At 39.3% G+C, this 18,302-nt stretch overlaps 3 protein-coding genes across 7 annotated transcripts; all 3 read right to left on the bottom strand.

Moving 5' to 3' along the window:
• Positions 1–19: 19 nt before the first annotated feature.
• On the bottom strand, positions 20–1,199 carry LOC109538560. The gene is made up of 3 exons (XM_048668808.1): positions 542–1,199; positions 353–483; positions 20–231 (listed from the first exon to the last, which is right to left on the bottom strand). Exons 1-3 carry the CDS (start codon positions 658–660, stop codon positions 32–34), a joined length of 450 nt encoding a protein of 149 aa, XP_048524765.1. The 5' UTR covers positions 661–1,199; the 3' UTR covers positions 20–31.
• A 728-nt stretch (positions 1,200–1,927) lies between these two features.
• LOC109538548 (glycerophosphocholine phosphodiesterase GPCPD1) lies at positions 1,928–6,409 on the bottom strand. 2 transcript variants are annotated; one of them, XM_019905813.2, is made up of 6 exons: positions 4,794–6,409; positions 4,514–4,743; positions 4,124–4,361; positions 2,940–3,137; positions 2,520–2,570; positions 1,928–2,269 (listed from the first exon to the last, which is right to left on the bottom strand). In XM_019905813.2, exons 1-5 carry the CDS (start codon positions 6,120–6,122, stop codon positions 2,547–2,549), a joined length of 2,019 nt encoding a protein of 672 aa, XP_019761372.1. In that variant the 5' UTR covers positions 6,123–6,409; the 3' UTR covers positions 1,928–2,269; positions 2,520–2,546. The 2 variants fall into 2 exon arrangements, with proteins under 2 accessions (XP_019761372.1, XP_019761371.1); XM_019905812.2 differs by lacking the exon at positions 2,520–2,570.
• A 192-nt stretch (positions 6,410–6,601) lies between these two features.
• On the bottom strand, positions 6,602–17,983 carry LOC109538547 (serine/threonine-protein phosphatase 1 regulatory subunit 10). Of its 4 annotated transcripts, none has more exons than XM_019905809.2 (5): positions 17,608–17,983; positions 17,289–17,386; positions 16,928–17,202; positions 13,534–14,685; positions 6,602–8,457 (listed from the first exon to the last, which is right to left on the bottom strand). In XM_019905809.2, exons 1-5 carry the CDS (start codon positions 17,608–17,610, stop codon positions 6,992–6,994), a joined length of 2,994 nt encoding a protein of 997 aa, XP_019761368.2. In that variant the 5' UTR covers positions 17,611–17,983; the 3' UTR covers positions 6,602–6,991. The 4 variants fall into 4 exon arrangements, with proteins under 4 accessions (XP_019761368.2, XP_019761369.2, XP_019761370.2 ...); XM_019905810.2 differs by having other exon boundaries at positions 13,534–14,682; XM_019905811.2 differs by lacking the exons at positions 17,289–17,386; positions 17,608–17,983 and having other exon boundaries at positions 16,928–16,964; positions 17,024–17,115.
• Positions 17,984–18,302: the final 319 nt, after the last annotated feature.

The raw sequence follows: 18,302 nt of genomic DNA, 5'->3' as shown, positions 1-18,302 counted from the left end.
GGGCTTTAGAATAGAAAGTTAGGAAAATGCCTCACTCACCTAGCAGCACCATAAAAGCATAACTCATGTACTTTTTCTCCTTTTTCATAGATTTCATGTCCAATCCGCTGCCACCACCCAGACTGCTCATATCGCCCGAATCTTTGCCCAATGTTCGGGCCCCGCCCAATTCCAGAGCAATCACATGCGTCTGGAAAAAGTTCTGGACTGCCTGACTGAGACGATCGAACCCTGTAACGCACCAATCAGGCCAGGTAATTGAGAGTGGTTAGTCGCACATTTGTGGCGAAACGTTGCCGACATTCGGTTGCAACCCAAAACTGAATATCTAGGTTTTAATTGAGTAATATACCTAATAACCTTGCTTGTCGTCGGTTGATCGTTTCATTGTTTCGGGCCAAACTGAGTCCATCTAGAATGGAGACGTTCCAGTCCATTGCTCTTTCCACTGCTCCAGCCGCTTTCTCCGACATGCAGGAATAACTGAAAAACTGAAACTTTCGAATCCTTCTGGACGAAATGGCGAGCGATTCGCTCTTACCTTTCGTTGCTTTGCAAACACTCACTAATAACACGTTGCACGACATTTAATCCATTGGAATCGCAATATCCACTGATCACACACACACTAACAAAAACACTGAGTTGCTTAATCCACATTCTACGTTCTTGGCTGGACGTGCGATAGAAAAATGCAAAATTTCCGCGCTGATATTTATTAAATACCCTATTTATGGCTAATTAAAGATGCATCTTGCATATGGGCACGCAACACGCACAAAACTGCTTGAATTTTCTCACTTTTGTCCGAGATGTTTCAGCGAAGAAATTAGGAAAATGCTCGCACGTGAGTTTGCTCAATGACCGCATTTTTGCGTTAATGAAACTACTTTTATTGAGAACAAGACGGTTTCCATTATAAGGCACGAAAACAATGAGCACGTCCATAATAATTCAAAGAAACTTTCCAAACTCGGGTTTGATCAGTTTCTACTTGCTTCACTTATTGATTAAAATACGGAGAGCATCAAATATAGTAATTTTCCTCGCAGAACATTCAGCAAGAATTATTTATAATTAACTCGCAAAAAAACCAGTTGTAAGAGCTTTCTGGTGTTAGTTTCTAGCTGCTCTGGACGCGGTTAAAACCTTGATAAAAGTCTCATTCGTTAAGTGAATTACAGAACTCAAAAAGATTTGGACCATTCTTGGACCAACACATACTATTTAGCTTAGCACTAAATTATGAATGATTTTTATTCATTAACGAGTGGAAGATTTCGCTTCCTTGGTAGAATCGCGCTAAGTTCTCGGCGCATAAAACACTAATCATTTGACCTGGAAAGCTGAAAATTTCACTCCTGAATGGGGCATTCAATAACGCATTTTTTTCTGTAGAACATAAATTTTTGAAAACGCTTTGGTTGTCTCATAAAAAGTCAAACTTAAAATCCGGTATTTCCACACATTGCAAGCAATAATTTGTTGTTGATCGAAGCCGTATTTGTGCTGAATGAGGTCATTTCAATTAATTAAACGCCATGACGTCGCTTTAAAACCGAAACGCTAAATATACAATTTCTGGTATTTGAGAACAATGCAAACATTTGAGTGCAAATATGATAATGCCGATAAACAATTTTTATTTACATTAGCGAAAAATCCCATTCCTTTTAGCTGAACACGACAATAATTCATAAACCCAATGCATGCTTGCGCCACTGAATAACAGCATGTCCGAACTGGTAGCGCGCAATTAAACACGGTTTACCCGGTTTCGATAAATCCACGTGATTTATTTTAATTTTCAAACCGAAACTATGCGCTCCGTTTCACTTTATGCAATAAGAAGCGCATTAAACGAAACCGCTGTAGGTTCCTTGTCCCGTATTTGCGACTGGGATCAGGACAGGATTGAAATAATCACTTCAAAAGCTGTAGGTGACTTTATTTCAATAACAATTGAAACTGGCTCAAGAGCAACAAAAAAACAGCAGCTTATAAACTATGTCGTACACGCGATTTAAAACATTCTATTTGCCACAAGCCGCGCTTTTTTTATTGGTAACAATTTGAACAAGATCTAGACTTTGGCAGGCTTATTGTAATCGGAAGTTGAACTCTCCAGGCTTGCCAGGGAAGTGGCTGTGGATATTCCATCAGGAAGCGTCAATCGGATCTTATCCAAATCACTTGCCCCTTCAATGCGAGGCTGAGTAGGATGAGACATTGTGGGTGCTAATTCGTTTTCTGCATGTGCAGCTACAAGCTGAATGCAAAAAATTGGCTCAGTTAATCACTGTTAAATTTGCTATAAAAACAGCAAGCAAGAACGTCTTTTGCTAGCCTGCAAAACATGTTTCCATTCGTCTTGCCCATACAATGAAATTGAACGACTAATCATGTTTTACCATGCAAAGCTTGCAAGTTTAAACTCATGCATTGCGTGGCACATTGTGAAGATGGACGGTTAAAGCGACATGCCTTATTAAGACCCATAGATAGCAGTTATACTTAACTGGAAATTATTGAAAAGAAGCAAAAGTTTAAAGTTGCACGCGTTGGCAACCCTAGAAGATAAGAAAATCGGCTATTGAAAGAAATGCGAAACACCCTGTCTAATTTTAAATGAAAATCGTTAACTGAAAAGTGATGATAAATGAAGTCACATACTCCAAAGGTCAATATTTCTTTAATTAGCTGATAAATAATGCCACAATAAACTCAGTGATACCGAATTCATTTAGGTTGTATTTGGCTGTGATCATCCGACAACAACATTGTTATTTATTACCACGCAAGTATTAATTGGCACAATATCACTGCGGTGTCGTAAAAAAGTTAATCAATAACCATAAACCATTGCCAATTAACTGAATTGCCTTGAGGTTAATTGCTTTCGACAAATTTCCCTAATAAACTAAAACCCAACAATTTACCTGAATGAGTTCTTTTTGCGATCCCTTGGCCTCCAACAGGAAGACACTCTCCTTCACCTCCTTGCTTGAGTATTCGTGAATTTTGTCGTAAATCACACCGTGAAGACCGAGTTCTTTCAGGAACTTGATGGTGGCAGGATCGGCGTTTTCATCGCCCCAGCAGAAAATCACCAAATTCAGCTCTTTGGCCAGCTGAACCTAAACAGTGGAACCAATTTAAAACATTCCAATTTGTAGAGAGTTTACGGCGAGCCTTTCAAACTGAAAACAAGTTTTTGGGGGTTGATTGGTTTTGCCCGATGAAATAGCACCAAAGGATGGTTGAAATTGTGTGATTGCTCAAGACGAAAATCGAAGATAACATGACAAATATATACAGGGTGTTTTTTAATATTGAGGTCTTTATAGGCGGATTGAGGGGCAAGATAGCAATAAATGGGAATTGATGGAATTCATTAAAATTGGGAAAGTAGCACAAAAAACAATGTTGCAATTGATATCATCAAAAAGTCGCAGATTGAGAAGAAACTGTCTCGTTCCTCATGCTATCAGGCCCGATTTTTTGGTAAAAAATCTGCAACTATTGTATTGGTACTATTGCATCGAAGGGTGCAACAATAAAAAAGTTTTCTATGTGGCTACAACTTAAGAAAACATACTGTATATATCTCTACACACACAGCCCAAGTGAACACCCTGCAGAAGCGATGGAGAAGGATGGATGTAAATGCGAAGATTCAGACAAATACTGCATTAAACCCCAACTAATTACTAACGAATAATCAATCCAGAGCAAAACAAGCATTCCCTCAACACATCATCCACTTAGCCTCAAGTTGCAAGTAAAATTTCTTGAGGAGAGCAGTTGTTTAGTGACCATCAAGATCGCAACAAAAACAGCAAAACTAAACTGTTCACTTTTGAGTGAACCAATGATCATGACAAAAATGAAAATTTCCTTAAAACAATTGAGCTTATTGGGAACAACATTCAAAACACTGCACACGATGCACAGAGATAATCTAATAGGCCGAGCATCCTGTTACTCTAACTAGAACATCCGCGTAACAAAACAAATCGGTTTAATCTCCAAGCATCATGAAGCACCCTTCGTTAAGTCATATAAAAATACAAAATCGTTTTTTTCGAAAAACCAATTGATGATTAAGCAAAATAAAACCTACCAGTGAAGGATGCCTCAACAAATCTTCAGTATGAACATTGATACCTAAAATCTCAATCATGGTGGCATACTGGCTGGCCGCCTTTATCGACCAGCATCTCGGATCTGCATATCTCGGGTAAATCTCGCTCTCTCCAATTGTTAAAAACATTACTGGATATTTATTTTGTTTTAAACGAATTACTTGGCAGATATCGGGATTGAAACACGAAAAAATTATTCTCCTCTCTCCACCATGCCTGAGAAGAAACAACACAATGTTCTCATATCTCAAAGATCGTGCAGAGCGAAGGAAAATAATTAGCTGCGCTCTACCGCAATAACTCTAGGCAACTAAGCAAAGTCTACATCAGAGCCCAGAAAACCCTAAAATACTACAATGAATACTCACTTCATCGCCACTTCCAGAATTGTATCCAAGTACAAATTTAAATCGGTTGGATGGTACAGCTCGTAAGAGCCATCCGCCAACTTCATCGTCCACTTGATTTCAATATTAAACCCTACATGGGGATTCAAGGTATCCAGAACATGCTGCAGAGTGGGGAATGGCTGATGGTCCTCCAAGTCTTCGTCAAAGAACCTCTGGTTCTTTGACTTGCCCTCTGTTAAGTGGTAAACCTGAAAATGCCATTTTGAAAAATTCACTTCAAACTCCATGAGAGCAGTACCTTGAGCAATCTGAGCTGCTCCAAAGTGAGCTCCTTTAGTGGAATCTCCAGCATATCCTGATCTTCAATATCCCGCTTCTTTTTCATGGAAATGCACACATGAAAATCGTGGTAGATTATAGGCACTAAATCTTTACTCAGTTGAACATCAAATTCGACAAAATCTGCCCCATGATCAATGGCATTTTTTAAGGAAGCTATAGTATTTTCCCGTACTTCCGCGCAATTTTGAACTTTGTTTTTAAAGCTGGATCCTGACCCTCTATGCCCGACATCTAGGCCTGCTCTGGTCTTCTTCCAATGACGGGCATAGGAAATACTCAAGTCGCATTTATAATTGGGCATCGCCCCAATCACTAGATAATCAACGCGCAATTCTCCCAAAGGCCTGTGCTTTGTACTGGTAACTGGCAAAATTATGTTGCCTTCTGAGGACTGTAAAGCCGTAGGCAACAAGTAGCTAAATCCCGCATGGTAAGGAGGCTCACTTTCGTCTGCTCTAGAGGAATAAATATAGAAATCGAATAAATAGGCGGTGTTTTGAGGAAACACTACGGTGCTCTGGAAAGTTAGCATATCATCCTTTTTTATGGCGGTGCCAAACTGGCCTTGCGGCTTGAAACTTGGGTCATCATCAAGCAGAGCGGCCACCTCAGTGAAGGAAAATTTGGCATTCTCCACACCATCCTGGGTGTCGCTCAGCGACTCATCCAAAGCATCCGACATCGATATCGGCAGGTTTGAGGCATGCCTTTTTAAGTTAATCGGCGTCACTTTAATAAAAACCTGCCGACCCGCGTACTTTGGCCTCCAAATAGTCAGAGGATCGCTGCCCAGCTTCAGCTGAACCACTGTCTCCTTACTGAGCCAGCCCCTATCAAAACGCTCGCTGTTTGCGTAAAATCCGTACGTCTGAACCTCATCTTCCATTGTTGGAGATTTTTCCGAATAATCTATTCCTCTAGGCTTCACATTGGTTTCCCAGCTTCTGACTATGACCTGAATGCCGCTTTCGATGATAACACACACGCAGTATCGATACTCAATCTTCCGTTTATCCGGAATTTCTACTACAGCAGACCAGATGTCTGTGTCGTCTTCCTGCTGCAAAGCCACACACTTCTCGGGCACCCAAGCGCCCAACTCTTTGAGATCGCCCACCACGCATACTGATTCATCTTTCTTCAACTGGGGCACCCTCACTCGGAACAACCAATGTCGAGGGGTGTATTGGAAGGATGTAACCGATCCAGAGCTACTTTCTGCATCTCCCTTTCCCGATCGGATGGCTGCGTTTTCGGGGTCTTCCAGGAAAAACCACCGCTGCATTTTTGGCTAAGTTCGCAAGTAACTAGTCTACAATGACTGCGTTCCACGCAAAAGGGGCTTAAAAGGAAAAAGTTCTCTCACCGAAGTACCAAAGTACAGTCGACATGTTTCTCCACACGTAAGTTGAATTGGCTGGATCGCACGCAACAACACTGAACAGCGAATCTGGATGGCGAGGTAACAAACTTAGCACTCGCGTAATTGCGCTCGATTGAACCAGTTAATGAGCAAAATTAAGATAAGAATATAATTCGCACTATTTACGTTCTAAGCCCAAGTGACAATGACATTAATTGCCTTTTGACAAAATGCAGATCGCAGCGACGTTGCTAAGTGTACAAGTTGCAGCCATGGGCGTGCAGTAAAAAACCGAGATTTTTTCATTAGCTCCAACTTCTAATAAATTGAAAAATTGCCCAAAAGGCAGCGCCATTTAAAGGGATAATAACTTCTAAGGGAATAAAAATAAAACCCAAATAAAAATTCGCAATACTGATTATTAAATTAAATAATTTACAAAAACTAGTGATAACAGAAACGAAATTATACTGCAAACCCGAAAGTAGTTGTTGAGTGGTCAATCGCGCAATAACCAGGTATTGCAGTTATTGAGTCGTAAATATAAATTACTTCGTATATACACACAATTCCTCATAACACTCAGAAATAGGATTTTTCCGAAAATAGACACTGGCGCACTTCTTCGAAAAAATCCCGTATAAATGTTCCAGACAGCCGTGGCTCAAACCCCCTAAATTAATATCACAGTTGCCGATAGAATGAAACTTCTTCATCATGCACCCCGACAGAACTTAAAGCATTTCAACGCTATTGCACTAATATCACAGTTACGGCTCCTCATTACAACCCTAATGCACAAACGGGCAACTGTCCCCGTTCCTGCAATAGCCGTGATTCTGAATATTTTTGCATAGTCTTCCGCCACCTCTGGAGCTTCCGGAACTTCCCCTCTTCCACGCCCGGGGCCCATTTAACTGAACCCAACCCCCATTATTGCTGCCGCCGCGCCGAAAGCCTCCTCGGCCTCGATTGAAGTTATTGGGGCCAAACATCGGGCCTTGAGGGCCGTTGAATGAAGGCATCGCGTTTCCATGTCCAATAAAACCATCAGGTCCAGGTTTCATCATTCCACCAGGTCCAAACAAACCCTGATTCATCGCACCAGGGGGAATGGAGTTCATCATGTCCGGCTGGTTCATCGGGGGTACCATCATGTTGTTGTGCATCATGTTGGGGGGCACAAAGTTGCCAGGAACGGGGCCCATCGGTCCGGGCGGGCCTTGGAACCTTGGTGGTACTCCCATGAAAGGAGCCCCAGGTGGTATGTTGCCCATGGTGTTGAAGTTGGGGTTGAAAGGCATATTTTGGAATATCGGGGGCACAATTTGGGGTTCCATTTGAGGCGAGAGTCCTTTGGGTTCCGGCCATGGCGTGTTCCTTAGATCGATTTCCTGACATTCTGGATCCTCCAAGGGAATGCTCACTGGATCGCTCATTTGATGGATCTCCGGAATGGGTTCTTCGGCACTGTCGGGGATTCGCCGTTTGTCGAAATAGAGCGCAGCAAGGACTGTTTTCTCCCTAGCAAACTGAATATCTTTTTCCAAGCTCTTCGATCCGGGAATCGCAAGTGATTCGGGCTGGTCGCACATAAACAGCATACGCCACATGGTCTGAGGTTCCATCGTGTCTTCGTTCGGGAGCTTCCGGGACATGATCAACGCCTCCCTTTCACTAGTCATTTCCATTTTGGCCATGTCCATAAAGGTCTTTGTTACATTCACTCGCTCATTTTCGTCCAGCTCGAAGTACCGAACTTCCACCAAATCATCTTCGGCCTTCCACTTAATCGACCGCTTCGGGCCTTTCTTTTTCGCGAATAGCAACACCCCCTTAAGACCACCTTCCTGCTTTGTTGGTCGTGGAGCGTTTGGTGCTTCATCAACTTCCATAGCTTCCGATTCGGTGCCGTTGGGTGGACTTGATGGAGTTTCTTTAGGTTCCGACGGCTCAGCGCCAGCTTCCACACTATCACTCTCTGTTGCTTCAGCCGTTTCTTCTGCTGCCACCGGTTCTTTCGACAAAGTATCCTGATAAAAATTGATGGGGGCCAAGTTCTTCAGTCCTATGGGCGGACTTGTTGGGGTTGCAGAATCTGCCGCTTGTCCATCTCCCTGTGCAGGCGACGCTGATGGAGATGAGGGAACGGTTTCTTTGGATACACTGACTCTTCGTTTCCGCTTCTTTGCGTCCTTCTTCGGGGCGGAAGCTGTCAATGCGTCCATAAACATGTCGCTCTCTTGTAGAATAGCGGCTGTAAAAACATCAAAAATTAGTTTGTGATTATGGCAATTGAAAAATGGGAAATAATCAAGTGCGATTTGGTTGAGTTCTGTACGTTTTGAATGCTGAAAACAAAAACTTTTCCATTAGTTTACTAGAATAAATTCCTGGAAGAAAATTGGCTATTAGCTTAAAGAGTTTTGTATAGATATTGTTGGTTGCAATGCAAAAACTGCACTTTCAGCTAGTTATAGTCAGAGATCAAAATACAATTTCCATGTGCATGCGGGGGAGACCAAAAAACTCAAATAGTTTGTGATTTCAGTATGGTGCAACCAAGCATGGTGTAGACCGGGCAAGAAACCGCAACTTTGGGTCATTATATTCCACCGATTTAAAAGCTGTTGCAGATTCTCCAAGCATTAGTGGCCTAACAAGTCCATGTAAATTAGACTCTTTCTTTGATTTTCGGGCCAAAACAATTAGTTAGGGCATATTTGGCTGCAATAAATTTCCTGTTGCAAACAAAAACAGTAAAAATCAGTCCCCTTAAACCCATTCGATTTTCAAAAAAATTTACTCTGGAGTGAAGAAGAAAAAGTAATGAGCGGAAAATCTTTCATTAGTTTGTGACTATTTTTAATCATCATTTCAACGCTCTGGCCAAACATGCTGGGAAGTCACGAAAACCCAAATAGTAAACGCAAGTGGAAAAACTCTCCTGGGACAGTCATCTGTAGTCCGAGCTCCAATCCGCAAAAACAGCTTCCGGTGACGAAACCAACATGGAACAGATCGGCTTTAAGCAATTCTACTATACACACTAAGAACATTCCTTTAGGATTATTATTACAAATATTAGTTGCTCAGCATTAAACAAAATCCAATTTATATTTGAGTAAACGAGTGTAGCAATGAATAAAAGTAGTGAATAAATTAAAACAAAAATACTAAATAAAACCTGAAAACTAAAATATCTTTGTTTCTTTTTTCAACAAGGGGATCTTTTAGGACTTAAAATTGATTTTTAGGCGGTTTTAAGTGTTTTTCTGGTCTCTTGGGACCACTTTTCTCGAATTTACAAAAACAACCATATGAATATTTATTCGTCGTTTAACTGTGCAGAAAAATAATTTTTCATTTATAAAACCGGACAATTCCCATACAAGACACGGAATATTTGGAACACAAAATACAGGGTGAAGAAGCACTGGATGGCCGTTAAATGTAAATAATAGTGAGGAAACAATTGCTTGTTATAAACAAAGTAGATTGGTGGAAATGCAGATCGATTCCGGCTAAGATTGAGAAAATTATTGCTTCTCTTATACAGGGTGAACTCGAAAAAAGCGAAATCCTCAGGAAATCAAATCTTATTTTCAAATAAATAGTCCGGCAATTTTGAATCAAATTGCCAAAAACTCATCTATATTGATAGTAGATTTTCAGGTTTAAACAACAGCATTTACTTTGAACAAATTTGTGTACTTAACAGTTTTGAAACCAAAACTGATGAGTTTTCCGAACGTTTAGACCGTCGCGGAAAATAATTTCTTCCCGAAGCTTTGCAAGCACGAGTTGCTTGCATCTTCAAAGATGGTTTGATCGACACATCAACGACCTCTGAAGATGGAGGCTCCTCCTGCTTGCGAAACGTCAGGAATAAACTATTTTTCCACGTTGGCCTGAAAGCCCGAAAAACTTTTCAGCTTCATGCAATGGAGCTTGAAAGAAGCCGAAACAAAACTTTTTAGTGCTGAAATTTCTGTATTTACAAACAAAAGTTGTAAAAATTTTTGACAAACTGAAAATCCTCTAATATGATCCAAGAAACCGGCAAGTGCTTATCTACGTATTTTTATTGCTTTTTCCATAAATGTTCAGTTCTCTAAAATTTAGGCAGGTATAAGGGATCGTAAATACTTCTCGCTTTTATAAAACATCTTCAATGAAATCAACAAAGTCTGCTAGTCTTAAAAAGCACTATAAATTAAGCAATTGTCAAATAGAATCAGGAATAGCTTAGCAATGAATTCAATGAAAAAAATAATCAATTAATGTTCTAATCAGTTCAGCCAGTTCCTAGATAAAAGGACGCAAGTAATGTTTCCCTAAAAATGTACAGGGTTTTTCAAAGTGCTCAACACAACTCATCATAGCACGGTAACGGTAAATACAGAGTTGGTAAGTTATGTTATTGTTTATGTGCAGTTGCGCGAAAAGTCCGAATTCACACTTTAAATGCACTGATTCGAAAAAGAGGAATGCACTAAGCGAACTTTAAGAATGTGTGAAGTGTCAAACTTTTTATTTACACCGTGTATATGAGAAAAGTATGAAAAAAATAAACTATTCGAACATTTAGACCGTGGTGGCAAAGAATGTCTTTCTTTCTTCCATGATGGCCTGAATGCCCAAAAAACTGGGCAATTTCAAACAACACGCTTATGAAATTGTTCTTTAGTTTTAGTAGTTTTACGGTAATTAGCTACTTTCAATTACATAATAAATTTCGTGCCCAAAAATTCTTAAACAACAGCCTGTAAATATCATGCCTTTTAGTAACTCGAATACTTAGTATTTAATGAATGATGGGGAAAATCAACTATAGTCGAGCATGCTAATTACAGACTGCTGTGTAATATTTTGTCGACCGCAATGGGATTTAGAAGAATACATTAATGATGAGACTTTGCATCTGGATATAGCTTTCTTTCGAATGAATGTGAGCTTCTTTTGTTCGTTTTTTATGGGGCGTCAAATCACCAGAGTAATAAACTAATTACTAACGGCAACTTTGGCAAAAAATTGTGAAAATCCACTGTATACCCGACAAACTTTTTTGAACACTTCTACGGCGAATTCCACACATAAATTTGCGAATAAAACCATTTATGTGGCAGTTTGGGATTTTATTTCATATATTATCTTTGGGAGATACATCTATAACAATTACAATGCATAACGCCCTCCGCTAATAATATAATCTGTACGCTTTCCACTGCCATTTTTATCTTAATGGTTATTAGTGCATGTGTATATGTTTCACCCATTTCGTATGCCAACTTGTGTTCAAGTAAAAAAAAACTCCCTATTAAAATGGTTTCATACCGTTGTAATGATCATGCAAACCTGCATTAATAGTGAATTTCGTCTATACAGATGCACCTGATTAATTGTTAAAAAAAAGATTAGTTTCCATTTTCTAAATAAAAACATTTTGCAATTGCACCACACCCTTGATACGAAGGAAAATACGTCGCAATTTTGTTTTTACGTTTAAGTTTTTAAGTAAAATAATGTCGAATACCAGAATTCCGTCAATATCACCGGAGAAGAGCTGAAAAGTTAGTCGACCGGTCCAGGGACGAAGTCTCTTGGTACATGGAGCTGCGAGGCATTTGAGTGCTGCCATAAATAAACAACTACCTAAAGACGACTTCTGAAACTCAAAAACCTAGTTAAATAATTACTGAGCTCTTATTTTATTAATATCTCAGGTACGAACCACCTTATTAGTCGGTATAAAGAGGCAGTTAAATTTCCCAAATAGTACGTATAGCAGATATTTTAGGAAACACTTTGTGCATATGAACAAGGCTGTAATGACGTTGAATGTTGCAGCAACGAACAGGCGATTAAATTTTCTATGCCAGGCAGTTCCAAGAAGGGCTCGTTTGTTGCTGGTTAGTAATGAACGTTATCGGGTTCGCAAACGCTCAAATCACCAAGCACAATCGATTGGGTCTTGTGTCAAAATGCATCACTGATCGTTCGCGTATTGTTCCTCAACCCAATTACTTAGTATATTAATTTACTAAGCTAATTAATGAATAGCCAGTTCCATCAACTACTACGTACTATATATTGGAAAATAAAACTCCACTTTATAAAAGCGTATTTATTTAATAACCCACAATCAGCAGTTCATTTCATGGGCCTTTTTCTAAAAAAAAAACTTCAGGATCGTGGTGTTTCGCATGAATGTCGCTAAAGAGTAGCAGAACCTTGCAGCTTTGGAGAGTGCGTTATTGATTGATGAATGACGAATTTTTTCAAAAGAAATGACCCAAATGTGGATGTTTATATAAGCAGCGATCCGAGAAAGCTTGGCAATTGCGACGCGTTTACTTTGTGTAACGATTCTTGTCTCTGGCTTTACACACGGGCAAATGACGAACATTTGCGATTTAACACCAAAAATTCTATTAAAACTGTCCATGATTGAAAATTTTCTGTGTTGCTGTGTTTCTAGCTGTTTTAGCAGTCTTCTTAATATTGAATAATAAACTAGAAATTTTATGTTGATTTCAAAGCAATAGGATGGGCAGCAACAGAGCATTTGTAATGGCAAATAATATTTTTTGAATCTGGGACAATAACCCAGGTTTTAAACCAGATTGGTTCTACATCAAAATATACTAATTCGTAAAGCGATCGACTGTCTCCATTTTACGCTAATTGCCAACAAGAAATTCCAGTATTAGTTTCGCTGTAAATTAGCTTCGCTCCACGACTCAAAGGCTAATTGCGCCTATTTACAAACACTAGATGACAAAGACGAATCTTAAAAAACCCCAGTTTTTTATCCACTTTCCACCCTTCTCACAACGTTGCACTTTTCCCCAAAGCAGTCACATTCCTACTGACTGGATAATCCAGTCAAATGCACTTTACACACTTAGAATTGGAAATTAAAAAACGAAAGCGTGATTGAACTTACTGTTCGCCGTCGTAGTTGCAAACCCCGCGCCCTAGAAGGTCCATCCGATGACCTAACATCTCTAAATAAGCTGATTAATTGGAAATATCTGGTACAAAGCCAGAATGCTTTAAAACACTTACCAAGGGCCCAAAAGTTCGTGAATTCGAAAAAACGCACTATACGCGAAAGTCTTAAAACTCGCACAGAAAAAAATCGCACACAATCCAAGAGACATAAGAATCTCAACTATGAATTGGCAGGATCTGTAGATCTACAGGGACTGAAAAAAAAGTTAACACACACACAGTTTCAGTAGAAAAACGTACAGAACTCTTCCAAATTGCAGCTTCCTGACCCTGAAAAACAACATATTTGTTAAGCTTTGTAAGGAATTGAACTTACGTTTGGGTTTGGGTGGTATTAGCTTGATAGCGCCAGGTCGGTCGGGAATATCGACCTTCTCGATCCTCAGCTTCTTCTCCGGAGGCACGCTGCTGCTAAATTCTCGTGGCGGCGAAGGTCTCTTAGGAGGAATTGTCGGCAACTGAACTGAGGGGTTGGGCTTCTTGTTAGCGGATCTGGGCGGCGGTGGTTTGACCTCTTCCTCCAATCCAGTGGAGCGCATTTTTGCGTTGAAGACTTTCACGGTTTTGGACCTCTCCTCGCCAGTTCCCTTCCTGTTAAGAATTGAGAACGATGGCTTCTTTTTGTCGGATTCCTCACTGGTCTTGTTCTCCTTCTGCTTTTCATCAGAACCGTTGGACTTCTTCGGAATCCTGCCCAGTTTATCCAACGTTTGAGGCTTGACTTTATCCAAAGTATCCTTATCCTTATCGGCCTGATTTTCTTTAACCTCCTTCGGTTCCTTGGACTTCTCTATGGAATCTTTTTTGTCCTTACTACTGCTGCTTTTAGAGTTGGACCTAGAAGAGGACCTGCTATTCTTGCTTCGATCTTTGCGGTCGCGGTCTTTATCTCTATCTTTTCGGTCTTTATCTCGACTGCTGCTACTACTTGATTTGCTTTTGCTACTGCTGCTTGATTTACTCGAACCTTTCTTATCCCTATCTTTGTCCCTACTACTAGAACTCGATTTGCTTTTCGAGGACGACGACGCCGACCTAGACGACTTTTCTTTATCACTGGACTTCGCATCTTTCTCCACTGGTTTGATTTTATTGTCGTCGCTTTTGATCGACTCGTCATCCTCGCTTACATTCTTACTGTCCTCAGGAGTAACTTTTTTAATAACCTGCTTCCCATCTTTCATCGACATTTTATAAAAAGTAGTTGTCCCAATAGGCTCAACATTTTCTAGACTTGTTTTGTTCACTTCGCCGTTGCGTTCTTCCACTGGAACAGACACGGCAGGTTCAGGGGCATCAACGGCAACATCGGGCTTTTTGTTGAATTCTTCTCCATTCTGGGCAGGAACCCGATTGTCGGAGTGAGCAGGGGAAACTCGAATAGGACCGTTCGATGTTGTCATCCCAGAGCACCCCTTGACTATCGTCAACCAATTCTGAACTATCTGATTGGAGATGTTGGCGACTTCTGAAACAAACCAATCGATGTTCAATTTTCAGATTCTGATGCTGAGTTTATCTTATCTAGCCTTAGGGCAAAGAAAAGAAAAAGTCGATTGTACGATTTAGTTAAGGGCGTTTTTTCCACTTGCTTGCCGTTGCAAACGAAATGCCCCGTGTGAAGATAAATATGAACTGCCAATATTAAGTAGTATAGGAAGATTTAAACTAGTTCTATCTTATGAATATTTTAATGTAAATCTAAAAGTTCGAGTATTTCGAAAGCATGAGTGAAAAAACTTTTTTTGGAATATAAGATGTGAAAAAACAGTCCATTCAACAATAAGTATTTAGTTTGTTATTGTGTTTGCGCATTTATCTCATATATAAAACTAATAAATATTAACTAAACATAAAAAAAGATAAAGCTAACATATATGTGATAGAAAATGCGTATTTGCCCGAAAAAGATGCCTTATTGCACTAAAAATATGTTCACGCTCATTGTCAGTTGGTGGTTGTTCAATTCAAGTTTCGAAGAACTGACATCTAGAGTTCTCGTTTTGCGTTCAAGATTTGCAAATTTTTGATGGATTAAACATCAAACAACTAAGAAATAATATTCAATAAAAATGATGAACAAAAGTTGATACGCAGACATTAATTTGTCCGAATTTCCACCAATAAGTCTATTTTTCATTATATGACTAGTTCAATGTCCGAGTTTCAGGAACAATGAAAGTGTATTTATTTTCTACCGATGACCCCATGGCGAAACGAAGACCGAGAATATACGTACAAAATTGACTAATTGTTCACTATTTAGAACTAACTTGCTAATGAATTAATCAAACAAATTTACTGTTGCGATGTGAATAAAATCACAGAACAGCTTTAAATGTATTAAATCTTTGCCAACTAAACTCGAAAACTGTAGATTAAACAAGTAAATCAATTTAAATCAACAATTTTTAACTTTAAGCTTCAAAATCAAGGACTTCGTTCAAAATTCATATACTTCAGCCTGAACATGTTATGAAATTACGAAAATAATAAAATTAGTAATAAATAAATTAATTAATTAAAACACTCAATAAGCTTATATAACCATCAAATATGTAAGTAAATCGATTAAGTAATGTTATCAAAACGTAGAAATACTATGTTAGGTTTACCGATTGGACAGGTCATTTTCTTTTTAGTTCTGAGAAAAAGCCCAAGGCGAAAAAGGGTTTATGAATTTTCAGCTAGATTAAATAACACCATCTTTTCAGATAAAGCGCAAGATACATTCTCTTGAAACTGCAAAAAATACGTCCTTAAACATTCACAGATGGAATATGTGATTTAAACAACATCACATTAACAAATGTTGATCGAATATAAAATGCTCTCAAGGTTGGGAAATGTGAGGAAAATCCTTACAAAATGTTTTATTTAGCAACAAATAATAAATCAGTTCCATGCGGGTAATTCTATTCTCTTGTGTTCGTTGCATGTGCACAATATTTTATGAGGCAATGCCTTCTTAAGGGCACTTGGTGCCAAATGTGCTTAATTGAATTATGCGGAAGACCAGGAAAAATAAGTATTGACAAGCAGAATCAATCGAAACGCGAAACGCAAATGCGAGTAGCTTAGTATTTAAGCGGCAATTTACCGCACTATATTATTATAATAGGAATTAATAGTGTACTACGGTACAAGGGACGAAAGTCGAGGTTCCGCTACTGCTTGAAGTTGACATGCATGCAGTGGCGGGCCTTCGACTTTCGTCTCGCGTAGCGTATACGATTTTTCATGATCATCGGTGGAAACCAGCCGGGGAAAATATAAGGTTTCGAAAATGTTGCAAAACAGTCAGGGGATGAAGAAAGTTTGTAATGGGTAAAAGTGAAGTTTTCGCCATCGAAAACAGTGGCGAAAGTACGAACTTTCCACCAGGGGATAAGAAAAGGACATTTTCTTAATCTCGGCATCGCCTCGGGCGTCAACTTCGTCTCTTGTCCCATAATATACTTTTTTTCGGATTAGTTGCAATTAATAACATCGAGCCAATAGCTGTCTATATGACGGGTCCTTAGTATTACGGACCAACACAACCATAAAATGTGAAAAAAACGTCATTTACGTGGACTACTTTTCCAAAAAATTTCCTAGCTTTACTCTTATTGAGGATTGTTCTAAGTAGCACGAATAATAAGTGAAAATACCCCGTCGCCACTAGTAATTCGAACTATATCTACGGATATATTGCTTTTAAAACTTACCGGGCAAATCCTCTCTGCGGGACAAGCTCTTGATGACCTTTGGCAGACAATTCATTTTAAGTCTTTCAACGTCTACTGGAGTGATGAGCAACAAACCAAGAATTTCCTTAACTAAGTCCCAATTGCCTGTCTGCACTGCGTCCTGTAACCAATTCTGGATTAGCGCCCATCCTCCCTCCGCCATAAACATGTCGACCAAGCTGGTCTCTGTATTCTTCATAATCAGGACGTAGACGCATTTGCTGACTAGTTTCTTGGAGAATTTGGTCATCAAGCTGAAAAAACAATGTTGAAATTAGTGTTAAGTACAAATGGGTATGGGTTTTGATGTTTAGATTGATTTTTAAAAACGTCAACTTACTTCACAAGCCGAGGAACTTCGTCACGAGATAAAATACCTCCATCTGGGCTGAGAAGGACCGAAAGGCACTTGAGGAGCTGCAACGGATCGATGCGTGGCTGCAAAGAGAAAATGAAATGAGTAATTTGAACATGCCGCCTAATATGGCGTGAGTCATGACGCGCTGTGACGTAATACCGAACAAAATGGCGAAGAAAATTAAATTTGGAATTTCCTAGTATTCGAAAGGAACTTGAACAGTTTGGGGAAATAATAACACAGCAGAACAAAAGCCTATTTTATTTCTAGCATAATCTGTTGGATTATCTTTTGATCTTACCATATTGCAGCCTTGAGGAAACTCGTACACGGGGTCGTAGATCGAAGATCGAATCCAAAATACGATAGCTTTTCAACAACCATCCAATAATTACATTTTACAATAAATTACTGTTGATAAAGCTAACTAGAAATAAGCACAATTGATTCGACGCCCAACTCGACAAGAACAAAGAGCAATCAGTTTACCCCCATATATTAACGACTAGTTCTATATAAATCAACTACAGACAATCGTCCTTCTATACAGAACGTTTTAAAATAGGAATTCTTCCAATTACCAAATATTTCACCGAAAAATATAGAAATCTTATTCAAGCCTAACGTCGCAACGTGCTGACAAAAAGAGTGAATCTAAAATGGCGAAATTCCGTGATGAAGCTCCAACCAGTCAGTCATTGTTGCCATGTCACGCCAACGAAATTCTTCAACAACTTGAAAATTATAATAATTCGAACCGAAAGGAAAATTATTGTTATTTACCATTTCAATTATAACACTGTAACGGATGTAGTAATACTGCAACAATTAGACTGTGAAAACCTTGCTGAATTATTCGGCAGAAGGTTAAAAAGAATCTGTAAAACACTAAGCGCTGTGTTATTCAGCTGCAACGGGCAACACTGCGCGCAACTAGGCACCAATTATCACTCCCGCCTGCCCTTTTTTGACCGGAAATATAGTGAATCATAGTAG

This window comes from Dendroctonus ponderosae, unplaced genomic scaffold (genome assembly GCF_020466585.1).
Source record: "Dendroctonus ponderosae isolate FM_Combo_2020 unplaced genomic scaffold, Dpon_F_20191213v2 Dpon_F_20191213_78, whole genome shotgun sequence".
Taxonomy (NCBI): Eukaryota; Metazoa; Arthropoda; class Insecta; order Coleoptera; family Curculionidae; genus Dendroctonus; species Dendroctonus ponderosae.
Note: the sequence above shows the minus strand (reverse complement) of the source record. Positions and strands in the feature narration are given on the sequence as shown.